At 45.9% G+C, this 13,213-nt stretch overlaps 2 protein-coding genes across 7 annotated transcripts in view; one reads left to right on the top strand and one right to left on the bottom strand.

The window, feature by feature from the left end:
• LOC105493339 (solute carrier family 47 member 2) overlaps positions 1–10,393 on the top strand; it is a 43,789-nt gene extending 33,396 nt beyond the window's left edge. For all 3 annotated transcript variants that reach the window (XM_011760910.3, XM_024796421.2, XM_071082502.1), the window contains 4 exons: positions 4,398–4,530; positions 4,608–4,702; positions 5,728–5,815; positions 6,836–10,393. In XM_011760910.3, coding sequence (XP_011759212.2) covers positions 4,398–4,530; positions 4,608–4,702; positions 5,728–5,815; positions 6,836–7,056 — 537 coding nt within the window. In that variant the 3' untranslated portion in view covers positions 7,057–10,393. The remainder of the gene's footprint in view (positions 1–4,397; positions 4,531–4,607; positions 4,703–5,727; positions 5,816–6,835) is intronic.
• The window catches only part of LOC105493337 (aldehyde dehydrogenase 3 family member A2), a 58,893-nt gene continuing 53,838 nt past the window's right edge, over positions 8,159–13,213 (bottom strand). For 3 of the 4 annotated variants that reach the window (XM_011760906.3, XM_011760907.3, XM_011760908.3), the window contains 2 exons: positions 12,712–12,836; positions 8,159–10,172 (listed from right to left, as the gene is read on the bottom strand). In XM_011760906.3, coding sequence (XP_011759208.1) covers positions 12,753–12,836 — 84 coding nt within the window. In that variant the 3' untranslated portion in view covers positions 8,159–10,172; positions 12,712–12,752. The remainder of the gene's footprint in view (positions 10,173–12,711; positions 12,837–13,213) is intronic. The other variant, XM_011760905.3, reaches the window with a different exon arrangement.

The raw sequence follows: 13,213 nt of genomic DNA, 5'->3' as shown, positions 1-13,213 counted from the left end.
CTCTCTTTAGTTCTAATAATATCTGCTTTATATATCTGGGTGCTCCAGTGTTGGGTACATATATATTCATAAATGTTATAATCTCTTGCTGAATTGACCCCTTTATCATTATCTAATGATCTTGTCCCTTTTTATAGTTTTTGTCTTGAAGTCTGTTTTGTCTAAGTATAAGCTACTCCTGATCACTTCTGGTTTCAATTTGTATGCAGTATCTTTTTCCATTTCTTTATTTTCAGTCCATGTGTGTCTTTGTAGGTGAAGTGTGCTTCTTGTAGGCAACAGATCATTGGGTTTTGTTTTTTATCCACTGAGCCATTCTATGTCTTTTAACTAGAGAGTTTAGTTCATTTACATTCAATGTTATTATTGATAAGTTAGGACTTAGTCCTGCCATTTTGTTATTTATTTTCTGGTTTGGTGGTCTTCTCTTCCTTCCTTCCTGTCTTCCTTTTTGTGAAGGTGGTTTTCTCTGGTGGTATACTTTTTATTTTTTGTGTATCTTTTGTAGGTTTTTGAGGTTACCATGAGGCTCGCAATATTATTTATTTGAGACAGGGTCTCGCTCTCATAGCCCAGGCTGGAGTGCAATGGTGTGATCTCGGCTCACTGCAACCTCAGCCTCACGGGTTCAAGCGATTCTCCTGCCTCAGCCTCCCGAGTAGTTGGGATTACAGGTGCTCGCCACCACGCCTGGCTAATTTTTGTATTATTAGTAGAGACGGGGTTTCACCATGTTGGCCAAGCTGGTCTTGAACTCCTGACCTCAGGTGAGCCACCAGCTTTGGCCTCCCAAAGTGCTGGGATTATAGACCTGAGCCACTGTGCCCGGCTAATAATCCATTATTTTTAAACTAATGACAACTAAATACTGATTGCAAAAACAAGCAGATAAAATTAATAAAAACTTTAACTTCATCTCCCACTGTTTCTTAACTTTGTTGTTTCTATTTATATCTTACACTGTCTTGAAAAGTAGTTTTTTAAATAGATGCATCTTTTAGTCTTCTGCTGTTTATTTCAATGATTTCACGCTAATCTTTTATCTATTTATTTTTTAACTTTTAATTTTTTTTTTTTTTTTAAAAGAGACACGGTATTGCTATATTGCCCAAGTTGGTCTCTTAACTCCTGGCCTCAAGCAATCCTTCTGCCTTGGCCTCCCAAAGTGCTGGGATTACAGGTGTGAGCCACCATGCCTGGCCCACACTAATCTTTTATATTCTTATCCTTTGACTTTATTTAGGTATAGTTTGTTCTTCTTTACTAGCTTCTTAGGGTAGAATATTGGTCATTGATCTGAGACCTTTTTCCTTTTCTGATACAGGCATTTGAAGCTGTACATTTCCCTCTAAGCATTGCCTTAGTTGCATCTAATAAATTTTGATGTTCCTCAAAATTTTCAAGTTCAAAATATTTTTAAATTTCTCTTGTGATTTATTCTTTGACTTATGGTTTAGAAGTGCATTTAATTTCCAAATATTTGGGGTTTTATTTCTGGTCAGCATCTCCAATTTAATTCTGTTGTGGCCAGAGAACATACTTTGTATGAATTCAGTCTTTCAAAATTTGCTAGGCACGATGGCACGTGCCTGTAGTCCCAGGTACTCAGGAGCCTGAGATGAGAGCATTGCTTGAGCCTAGGAGTTCAAGACCAGCCAGGGTAACATAGCAAGACTCCATCTCTTAAAAAAATTTGTTGGCCGGGCGCGGTGGCTCACGCCTGTAATATCAGCACTTTGGGAGGCCGAGGCGGGCGGATCACAAGGTCAGGAGATCGAGACCACGGTGAAACCCCGTCTCTACTAAAAATACAAAAAAATTAGCCGGGCGCGGTTGTGGGCGCCTGTAGTCCCAGCTACTCGGGAGGCTGAGGCAGGAGAATGGCGTGAACCCGGGAGGCGGAGCTTGCAGTGAGCCGAGATCGCGCCACTGCACTCCAGCCTGGGCGACAGAGCGAGACTCCGTCTCAAAAAAAAAAAAAAAAAAAAAAAATTTGTTTTAGTTTATTGAGACTTGTTTTGTGGCCTACCACAGGCCTATCCTGGAGAATGCTGCATGTGGGATTCACACCCAAGGAATGTCATTGTGTTGGTTAAGTAACTTGCACAGACTAATTCTGTGACTCCCGTCTCCTCTACAATATGCAGCTGCTGATCTTTCTTGCTCAGTTTTTTTCCCCTTGTTCTTATTTTTAAGTCTAGCTCTCTAGTTTAAAATGTTCTGTCTTTCTAGGCTTAAAAATGTCTGCAGAGGTTAGTGTTCAAGCCAATTACTGGTCAGAGATTGTGCTCAACACCTCTGATAGCTAGCAAGGCTTCCATTCTCTGCTGACAGATCCATGTGTGGGCTAGAGACACGTTCAGAGTTCCAGCTTTTTCAAGTGAGTCCTGGCTTTTACTTTCTTCTGAGTACTCTTGGTCTCTTCACCTGTGTGGGCAGGCTCCACTGTCCGGGAACATGTGGGAGGCTTGGTCTCTGCTATGCTGTATGCACAGCCTCTGGTCGGCTTGGGATATGTAGAGACCTTATCAGTACCTCCCCACTCCCTTGGCTGTTTTATCTCATCAAACTCCCTCTTAAATCCCTGCCTAGTCCACTGGTTGATGGTTTCTCCCAAACAGGCCCACAACCTCAGGCTAGCAAAGCCACTGGCCCTTCCTGCCACTGAAATTGCCACTTCAATTCCCAGTGCTATAAATCAGAGTTTCTCAACCTCAGCACGACTGGCACTTTAGACCAGATAATTCTTTGTTTGGGGGAGGTGGGGGGGGGGGGTCCCCTGAGCATTGCAGGAGGTTTAGCAGCATCCCTGGTCTCTACCCACTAGATACGGTAATACTTTCCCCCCACCACACCCCCACAGTTGTTACAACAAAAACATCCCAGAAATTGCCATCCCCATTTGAGAAACACTGGTCCAGGGTACATCAGTCATAATTTGGGAGAAGTCTTTCTTTAGCCAAAAAAGATCACGCCATGACATATAATAACCAGAAATATACATACCGTATTTCAAAGTTCAACAGGCATACATCTCCTAACGCCAGTGCATTACCTCTTGTTCAAATATGTACCAACCACAAAATACTCCGCACCTCTCATGGGAACAAAATAAAAATAACCAAGTATCTATTGGCCAATAATCCTGACTGAGGATGAGCTGTGCCTGTAGTTCAGAAGATCTGGAATCATGTTGGGAAAATGAGGCTAATGAAAGAAACAGTACTTTTCCCAAAGCAATTCTCGTCTTCCAGATGAGACATAATCACAGACTGCAGTTTGTGAGGGCTGCTTGTCTCATATGGAATAAGCTAACCACCACTGTCTGCCATGCGTGCTAGGCAAAATAATGGCCCCCAAGTTTCAAAGTCCACATCGTAATCCCCAGAACCTGTGAGTGTTTCACGGCAAATGGGACTTTGCAGGTGCGATTAAGAATCTGGAGATGGGGGATTATCCGGGGTCATCCAAGCGGGCCCAATGTAAATACAAGGGTCCTTAGAAGAGGGAGGCAGGAGGATCAGAGGAGATGTGAGGCTGGAAGCAGAGGCTGGAGTGATGTGGGGCCACCAGCCAATGAATACAGAAGGAATTCTAGAAGCTAGAAAAAGCAGAGAAACATTCTCAGCTAGGGCCTTCGTAAGGAACCAGCTCTTGATTTTGGCACAGTGAGACCCAATTCAAACTTCTAACCTCCAGAACTGTAAAAGAATAAATTTGCGTGTGTGTGTGTGTGTGACCAAGTCTCGCTCTGTCCCCCAGGCTAGAGTGCAGTGGCACATCCTAGGTTCAAGCAATTCTCATGCCTCAGCCTCCCAAGTAGCTGGGATTACAGCGCCACCTTGCCTGGCTAATTTTTGTATTTTTAGAGACGGGGTTTCACCATGTTGGCCAGGCTGGTCTTGAACTCCTGACCTCAAGTGATCTGCCCTCCTCAGCCTCCTAAAGTACTGGGATTACAGGCATGAGCCACCGTGCCTGGCCCAAATTTATGTTATTTTTAAGCCACTACGTTTGCAGTAATTTGCTACATAGCCACAGGAAACCAACACACCACCCCTATACCATGTGTAGTCCAGTCTCCCGGACCAACTGGTTGCTGGCCACCAATTCTACCTTTATTTTCTAGGGAGGCCATATGGTATGGTGGTGAAGCCTGGGTGCTGTGGGGTTGTGTTCAAAACACAACTACTTCTGTGTAACACGGACAAGTGATCCGACTCGTCTTGGACAGCCACCCTCGGCGAAGAAAGGGAGATAAGGGCGCCCATCCAGTGCTATGAGAACTCAGTGAAGCAATGCCATGCGAACGGCTTAGCAAAGTGCCTGCTGCATGACACCTGCTCTTAAAGTCACATCATCACGACCCTCTTGCCCATTTCTGTCTCCCCTCCTAGTGTGTCTATGGCGGAGTCCTAAGAGGAACTGGGAAGCAGGCCTTTGGTGCCGCTGTGAATGCCATCACCTACTACATCATCGGCCTACCACTGGGCATCCTTCTGACCTTTCTGGTCAGAATGAGAATCATGGGTATGTGGTGTGAGGAAGTCGGGAGGGGCCTGGGTGGTCAGTCGGACACTGTTCCCATCATCACTTGTCTCCTCCAGGCCTCTGGCTGGGCATGCTGGCCTGTGTCTTCCTGGCAACTGCTGCCTTTGTTGCCTATACTGCCCGGCTGGACTGGAAGCTTGCCGCAGAGGAGGTAAGTGGGTCGGCTGCCCCTGGCCACAGGACACATCCTGCACCTGACCCCAGCAGGTAGAGTGACTACTCAGCCAGAAATGCCCAGAACACACGAGAACTTGGCGGCAGTGTGGTATAAGCTGCAGGTGTTTTGTGGGGGATTACAGAGGGGCCACCTGAGCCTCAACAGTGGCTCCTGTCACTGTAGTTGGCCAGGATAAGCAGCACGCTCTGCGGTTATACACAGAAACAAAACCAAAAACCTTCCTTAGACAGCCCCATCTGTGGAAAACCAAACACACACAAAGAACTCAAACCAGTCTGAACCCGGATGAACCCCCGAGCGTGTGCCTTGACTTTGGAAGGGGTAATAAAACCACCCTGCCCACCATCCTCTTTGATGTCCTTTTTAAACAGGGCAGGGCAGCCTTTGCATCTCAGGCACAGCGAAGGCACGACTCAGTCTGCAAGCAGAGCACAGAAGCAGTGTTCTCTCAAAGACCCTGAATATCATCAGAGTGTGGTTCTGCCTCTGTGCACAGAAAAAGTCATCCTGACACTTAAGATGCTGGATAAACAGATATTTAACATGATACATGTATTTATTTGAGATGGAGTATCGCTCTGTTGCCCAGGATGGAGTGTAGTGGCGCGATCTTGGCTCAATGCAACCTCTGCCTCTCAGGGCTGACATTCTCCTGCCTCAGCCTCCTGAGTAGCTAGGACTACAGACATGTGCCACCACACACAGCTACTTTTTTAGTATTTTTGGTAGAGACAGGTTTCACTATATTGCCCAGGCTGGCCTTGAACTCCTGAGCTCAAGCGATCCACCGCCTCGGCCTCCCAAAGTGCTGGGATTACAAGTGTGAGCCACCACGCCTAGCCTTAAAATGATACTTTCTAAAAGCCCCACCAACTATGAATACATGCACATGTGCTGCTTCAGCTTGCAATGCTTTAAAAACAGTGAATGCGAGGCCAGCGGTGAAGGCGTGAACTGCTGAGCTGGCAGTTGACCCAAGCGAGTTCTTTCTCCTTTAGGCGAAGAAACACTCAGGCCAGCAGCAGCAGCAGAGAGCAGACAGCACTGCACCCAGACCTGGGCCTGAGAAAGCAGTCCTATCTTCAGGTAATGCTGTCACGGCTGCTTCTACTTTGGTACACATAGAAATGTCAGTGGCATGTTGCTCCTGTCTGCCCTCTGTGCCTCATGCAACTGGAAACTGTACAAGCCAAAGCTGTTTTTCTTCCATTATGAAAATGATGTCCTAAGCACCAGGAAGACAACATCATCATTTATTGTCTAGCAGGCATGCAAGTACCAGGCCCTACGTCAAGTCTTTGGCCTTAAGAGGCAACTAGATGTATGCCCATTTTCAGATGAGGAAGTGAGGCTGAAAGAACTCAGGTATTTCCTCCCTCATCCCACAACTTGTAAAGGCCAGACATAAGATCTGAGCATCAACCCGTCAGACTCTAAAGCTCATGATCTCCCCCACTGAATTCTGCTCAAGATGAAAAGCCAACTTTTAACCTCTGGGGAGCCCGGCTGACTCACCGGCTTTGGGGGGGCACCTGCTACCTACCTCTCTCCACCTCCTCAGGCAGACAAGCATCTCTCTGGTTTATGCCCAATGTCCATGTCATGAAGTGATGGCCCCAGCTCTGCCCCACGGCTGGTCCTGAGTGCCAGGTGTGTGTGCAAATGGCCCAAAGCTCAGGAAGATGATGTCTCCGTGACCTCATCCATCCTGGGCTAATCCTTGATCAGGGCAGTAGTGAGGCAGCTAAAACTCTGGGAGTGTCAGGTGTCATGAGAGAATACAGTAAGACACGATTGTGTTTCCCATGTGCTTCTGAAGCCACAGATCATCACAGGGCCAAGCACCGACAAGAACACTCCTCACCAGATCTCAGTAGTAAGCCTTATCTGCATGTGAAATTCAGTTTAAGACGCTTTCCTGCATATCCCCTCCTCTGATCTTGCTTGCAAAGCAGATAAAGCAGGTATTTTTCTATTGTATAGGCATTGTCCCTTGTGAGGTGTAACAAACACAGCCAGGTGGTTAATCTAGGTTTTCTGATTCCAAGGCCAAAGCTCTCCCTCTGACCCCTGACCTGCTGAGTTTGCTCCTGTTTGCTTCCACAGTGGCTACAGGGAGTTCCCCTGGCATTACCTTGACAGCGTATTCAAGGTCTGATTGCCACGTGGACCTCTTCAGGACTCCAGAGGAGGCCCACACCCTTTCAGCTCCTGCCAGCAGACTGTCAGTGAAACAGCTGGTCATCCGCCGTGGGGCTGCTCTGGGGGCGGCGTCAGCCACACTGCTGGTGGGGCTCGCGGTCAGGATCCTAGCCACCAGGCACTAGCAAAGAAGCTTGGAAACAGAAAGCCAGGAGTGGCTGTCCCCAGTACCCAAACACACCACGGTCTCCTCTGCAAAAGCGCCAATGGGGTCCAGTGCAGGAGGACACTTTGAACGACTCCTCAAAAAAAGAACTTTGGCTGATTCCTTGTGGTGACACTCAGAGGGGTCTGAACAGAGCGGACTTCACAGTTCTGTTCTGGTCAAGCTGGAGTTTTCTTCTCTGGCCTGGATTGCTCCGTAGAAGACATCAGCCAACTGCACGAGTCAGAGTCCAGGGACTGCCACTATAATTAATAATGTAAATGGCTTCAAATGGGAGACTGCAGATACAATCACCAAAACCACTGTTACATTAAAGATTACACATTTCCTAGGCACAGCCTGAGGCTCAAGTCTGTCATGAAGCCTCTGTGAAGCTCTGAGAACGGGGCCAGTGGGTTCTGTCCAGGCAACTCCTGTGTGCCCCCAGCAGATACAGGTGCTGTGAGACCCTGACCAGGGCGGTGGCTGTCCATATACCCTTCTTCCCCTTTTCTCCAGTTCTTTCATTCCATCAGCATTTTCATTTATCACAGACTTTGAGAAACACTTGTTCTTACTGTACTTTTTCTTCTAGTAGTGACGTGATATAAATAAGGGCAGAAAACAAGTAGGAACAGAGCACAGCAAAGTCATCATGGAAGCAATTCCAGACTCTAAGGCACTGTTTGCCCAAGTGTGGTCCACGGTTAACAGGTGTTTAGGTAAACGGCTCCACGGTCAAGGAAGTCTGGGAACTGCACATACTAGCACTTCAGAGGTTCCGAAGGACCTGTGTCCTTTAGTTTGCTGATGTGCTTTACAAGCCAGTGGTATACAGGACCTGCGGCAGGATCATTTTTGTGTGTAAAATCTTGTGGGATTAGCGTTCTACGAATATGCTTACAGTTGTTCTAGATCAGCAACTGGGGGTAAGAGGACGCCATTGGAAAAACCTATTTACTACAGCTACTAACCACCACCCCCAACACACACAGCAGAACCATGAGGTTTGAGAAAATCTTCTCGGCTAAGAATTTTAAAATGAGAAAGCATGACCAAAAAAAGTTGACAAACACCATCTATGATAAAGACATAAAAGGATTTATAGTTGGGGAGAATTTATAACCCAAGGATTATCTCCAATAGGGAACATCTGAGGTTCCACACCAGGAACGTCATTAAAATTGATGCCAATTTTATGAAAGATGTTCATTTTGAAGCAGATATGTATTAGCAGACAAGCCAGTAATTTAAACATACTCAATGAAAATTCCATAATGCAATTTTATCAAAGGTATTTTATGATTACTCTCTTAGAGCCAGTTTTAAGCAGCTTTTTCCTAAACTGGGCTAGTTATGAATTCTCGACACTTCATGCTATGATGAAGACATCACATACTTTAGACAGCCTTAATAGAACAAATTATTCAACAAAGTTGATTATACATTCTATAAAGTAAATTACATTCTGTCATTGAGTGAGCTGAGTCTTTTTGAGTGTGGGGACGCGTCTCTGCAGTCAGGAGCTCCAGGGCATAGCCCTGCCTGCCCTGCCCCGTCCAGCAGGTAACGCTGCGTTCCGCAGGCCTCTTCTTCAGCCTTGTCCACTCAGCTGAGTACCTCAGGTTGTGGCCGTGGACGACTGATGAGAGTAACTTCTGACTTGCTCAGGGGATCCTTTTGCCATCCATCCCCTTCAGTACGACCAATTGCAGTGGCTTCCTCGCTTCGTGTCCAGACCATCCACCAACTGTCTGCCCCGTGAAGCTCTCAAACCCCGAAGTCCTAATATCCAACGCCTCTTTGTCTGCGAGAGGCAATGGTTCCCTCACTTTCAGTTCTGTAGGCTATTCAGAAAGGGATCTCTCTATAGTTTAAAAAAGTGAAATTTTACTTGCACTGTGCTACAGAAATAAGAAACTTACAGATTTGTCCTTGAAGACCTACTAACCTGCAACCTTAGGGTCCTGAGAGAGGATTCGTGTAAGTACTTTTATGACAGTATTTTTTGTTTGGGAGACAGGGTCTTGCTCTGTTGCCCAAGCTGAAGGGCAGTGGTGCAATCACAGCCCACCGCAGCCTTGGCCTTGCAGGCTCAATCGATCCTCATGCTTCAGCCTCCTGAGCACAGGCTCATGCCACCACATCTAGCTTATTTTTACTTTTTGGTAGAGATGAGGTCTCACTATGGGGTCCAGGCAGGTCTCAAATTCCTGGACTCAAGCAATCCTCCCACCTCGGCCTCCCAAAGTGCTGGGATTACAGGCATGAGCCACCATGTCCGGCTACAGTATTTTTAAAATGCCAGTTAGGTTTTATAAGATGTAGAATTCTGTAACTCCAACACAAGAATGACAAGTGATGCTTGCATGACTTTGGCAACTAACTTCCAGGAAGCCCTAGGATTTACAAGATGCTTTGAGTGATATTAGTCGCAAGAGATTGTTGCAACTAAACAGAACACAGGATGATGGAGCATGAATGAGGGAGAATGAAGACCACTGGTGAGATGGCACTTCTGACCAGGGGCCTGACTCCTGGAGGTCAAGTCCCTGAGTCCCATTGGAGGAAGAGTAACCCCTCCCTCCCCCACATAGGGTTTTAGTGCCTGAAATCTCACAGGGAACCGATACCATCTGACCTCACCTCTCTGACTACAGAGGACTGCTGGTAGCCCTGGGAAGCACCAGGCTCTTGAAAGCTTCATACAGTGATGGTGGTAGCAGGGGCAGGAGGTGGGCAGTGCCATTACCTGGAGGGAAGGATTCACTAAGTAGGTTCTGAGACTCCCTTAAAGTTTGTATTTAGTCTAATACATTCTCCTCCCCTAGCTCAAAGCTCCAAGATTTAGATAAGCACAATTTAAGGCAGGTTCCCTGAATATCCTATTAGGGAATGTTGGGATTTGGTTGAAATGGCAAGTTTTATTAATGATGAATGGCAATGACTTTTGAGTTTGATCACAGTGTGTTTGCATATTTTCTTACTATTTTTGGTAGGATTTAAAAATTATTGGTTCATTAACCATTTAAAAGAGGAATAATTCAGTAGAGGCACTAGGAGGTTGAACGGGATCATTCTTCAGTAATATCCAGCCTGGAGAGAGGAAAAAGGGATCCAGTTTACTCAGCTGCTTTAAAAACCTACCCACAATCAGCCTTGCAACACAAGCTCAGCACTGGGACTCAGATACCTCCTGTCTGAAGAGACTCTACAGGTATTGTACAAAAAAGGACTACATATCCCTAGGAAGCCTAGGAAGCGTGGTTTGGGCTAAAGGATTACGCCCTTCCTCAAAAAAAAAAAAATAACAATAATAGCAAGACTACGTGATAATGGAGGCTATATTCTGTCCACTGTCAATTAGCTAATGTTAGAGTAGAGACAGAAGATGAGAGTACTAACTTCTTATCCTGGCATGTTCAGTAGGAAGCTAAAGTCTCTACATGGAATTCAAAAACTGGTAAACAATTTTGTTTCTAAAATTCAAAAGTGGTACTGAATTTAATCCTTCCTGTTGAAGACTGAGGAAGGGTTGCTGCAATCTCAAGCTTCAAATGTCATATTTAGTTGTCAAAGGCCTAATGAAATTTATCAACATTAACCTCCTATGTTTCTCAACCTTTTAAAACCCACATCTCCCACAATGCCTTCTGTAGCTTATAAGCTTTATTGGAACTTTACTTTGTGTACAGTACTTACGCTCTAAATCCCTTCTAATTCTAGTAAGGTAGTTAATAAAATAAAATCCAAGGGTGAAACAAAATAAGGAAACTATTAAGTACATAAAAACCATTTCAGAAAAATGTAATTACAATAAATAGACTCTTCAGGCAAATATACAGTACAGATTCAAAGCCATTTATTTAAAATAAAAGGCAATTTGATAAAAAGAGGATTAAAAGCTCAGAGAGGAGCAGAAAAGCAGCAAAGCAGAAAAGAAAACCAAATCTCTACCTAGTTCCAGACTGAATCCGAAGAAATATTAACAAGTAATAGTAATGAGAATTGAGAGGGAGGGTTGGAAGTGGCCTGGAGAATCACTGACACCTACTCCCTCATCCTGTAGATGAGCAAGCTGAGGCCAAAGGAGGAGCTCAGAAAAGGCCTTGCCCAAGGTCATTAAGCCAAGAATCAAATCACATTTTCTTGTTCCTGCTAAAGATTTTATATATTGCTGCTGCTTTTATATATTGCTGCTTCTCTAGACCCTCACAGAGAAACCCTTTGGGAACGCGAACCTGCCTGGCAGAGTGCGCTGCACCTGAGGGAGGCTTCTTGGGGGTTTGGTAAGCGTGGAGAATGCAGACTCAGCCTGGGCCTCCATATTTTCCATGAGGCTAAAATATTCTATCCCAACCAAGTCGCATTATCAGGCTGAGGAACCAAGGTCTTGGGAAAAGAACAAGAGAGGCAGATATTGACCAGAGACCCAAGTAAGCTTCCGACCACACCTCCAGCCTCAGGAAGGCAGAGAAGAAAGTAGCCCCTAAATTGTATACTACACCTTGATGTCACGACATTTGCTGCCATGAATTCCAAAGTCAAACCTTTTTTAAAAATGAAAACAAATCACAACTACACAGTGACTTTAAAAATATTCTTAAATTGGGGGCCGGGCGCAGTGGCTCAAGCCTGTAATCCCAGCACTTTGGGAGGCCGAGGCGGGCGGATCACGAGGTCAGGAGATCGAGACTATCCTGGCTAACACGGTGAAACCCTGTCTCTACTAAAAAAAAATACAAAAAACTAGCCGGTCGTGGTGGCGGGCGCCTGTAGTCCCGGCTACTCGGGAGGCTGAGGCAGGAGAATGGCGTGAACCCGGGAGGCGGAGCTTGCAGTGAGCTGAGATCCGGCTACTGCACTCCAGCCTGGGCGACAGAGCGAGACTCCGTCTCAAAAAAAAAAAAAAAAATTCTTAAATTACGACACAAAGAGTTCAGTGCCCAGATGGTGACAAGTCTGAATTAGTCAGCTGGCACTTCCCCTAGGAGAGCTGAGTAGAAGGGGAGGAGAAATGAGGCTCACACTTGGCTGCCCTTTTCCTAGAAATAATATATGCTTCACCTGGACGCAGCTAAGCCATCGCCTCTGCACATTTCTCTTAGATTCCTAGCAAGTTGCCTCGCCCTTTTAAAACTGTGGATAAGTGGAGTTTTAACACCCTGACACTCTGAGCCCAGGTCCAAAATGTCTAGAGATAAGTAAGTTAAACATTCTTTCCTCTCTTTTTTTTTTTTTTTTTTTTTTTGGGAGACGGAGTCTCGCTCTGTCACCCAGGGTGGAGTGCAGTGGCACAATCTCGGCTCACTGCAATCTCTGCCTCCTGGGTTCAAGCGATTCTCCTGCCTCAGCCTCCTGAGTAGCTGGGACTACAGGCGCACGCCGCCATGCCCAACTAATTTTTTTAAGTAGAGATGGGGTTTCACTGTGTTGCCAGACTGTTCTCAAACTCCTAAACTCAGGCCTCGGCCTCCCAAAGTGCTAGGATTACAGGCGTGAGCCACTGTGTCCGGCCCATTCTTTTTTCAATAACCCCTAAGCCTCCAACTGTAGCAAAAAAAAAAACAAACCCTAGAAAACATACCCCAACTTGGCCCACCTTACATATAGAAAGAAAACAAAAAGTTCCTACCTCACTCTTAACAGACAGGGCTGGGTTTTGAAATCTGGTGTTCATCTCTGCTTACTGGACCAACGCAGTCTGTGAACTACCAGAAAAATCAACAGGGCCTTTCTCCTCAGCACAGCTTGGTATTTCTGAGAAAACCCAAACGATTTCAAATGCAACTGGTATCTCCAACTCCACTAAGGCTAGGATACTGTAAGACGAGCCAATCCCCTTTCAAATTTTTTTTTTTTTCTTTTTTTTTTGAGATGGAGTCTCGCTCTGTCGCCCAGGCTGGAGTGCAGTGGCACTATCTCCGCTCACTGCAACCTCCGCCTCCCAGGTTCAAGTGATTCTCCTGCCTCAGCCTCCCGAGCAGCTGGGACTACAGTTGCGCGCCACCATGCCCGGCTAATTTTTTGTATTTTTAGTAGAGACGGGGTTTCACCATATTGGTCAGGCTGGTCTTGAACTCCTGACCTCATGATTCACCCGCCTCAGCCTCCTAAAGTGTTGGGATTACAGGCGT

The sequence above is a fragment of the Macaca nemestrina genome, chromosome 17 (assembly GCF_043159975.1).
Source record: "Macaca nemestrina isolate mMacNem1 chromosome 17, mMacNem.hap1, whole genome shotgun sequence".
Lineage (NCBI taxonomy): Eukaryota > Metazoa > Chordata > Mammalia > Primates > Cercopithecidae > Macaca > Macaca nemestrina.
This window is presented reverse-complemented; position numbering and strand designations above follow the sequence as displayed.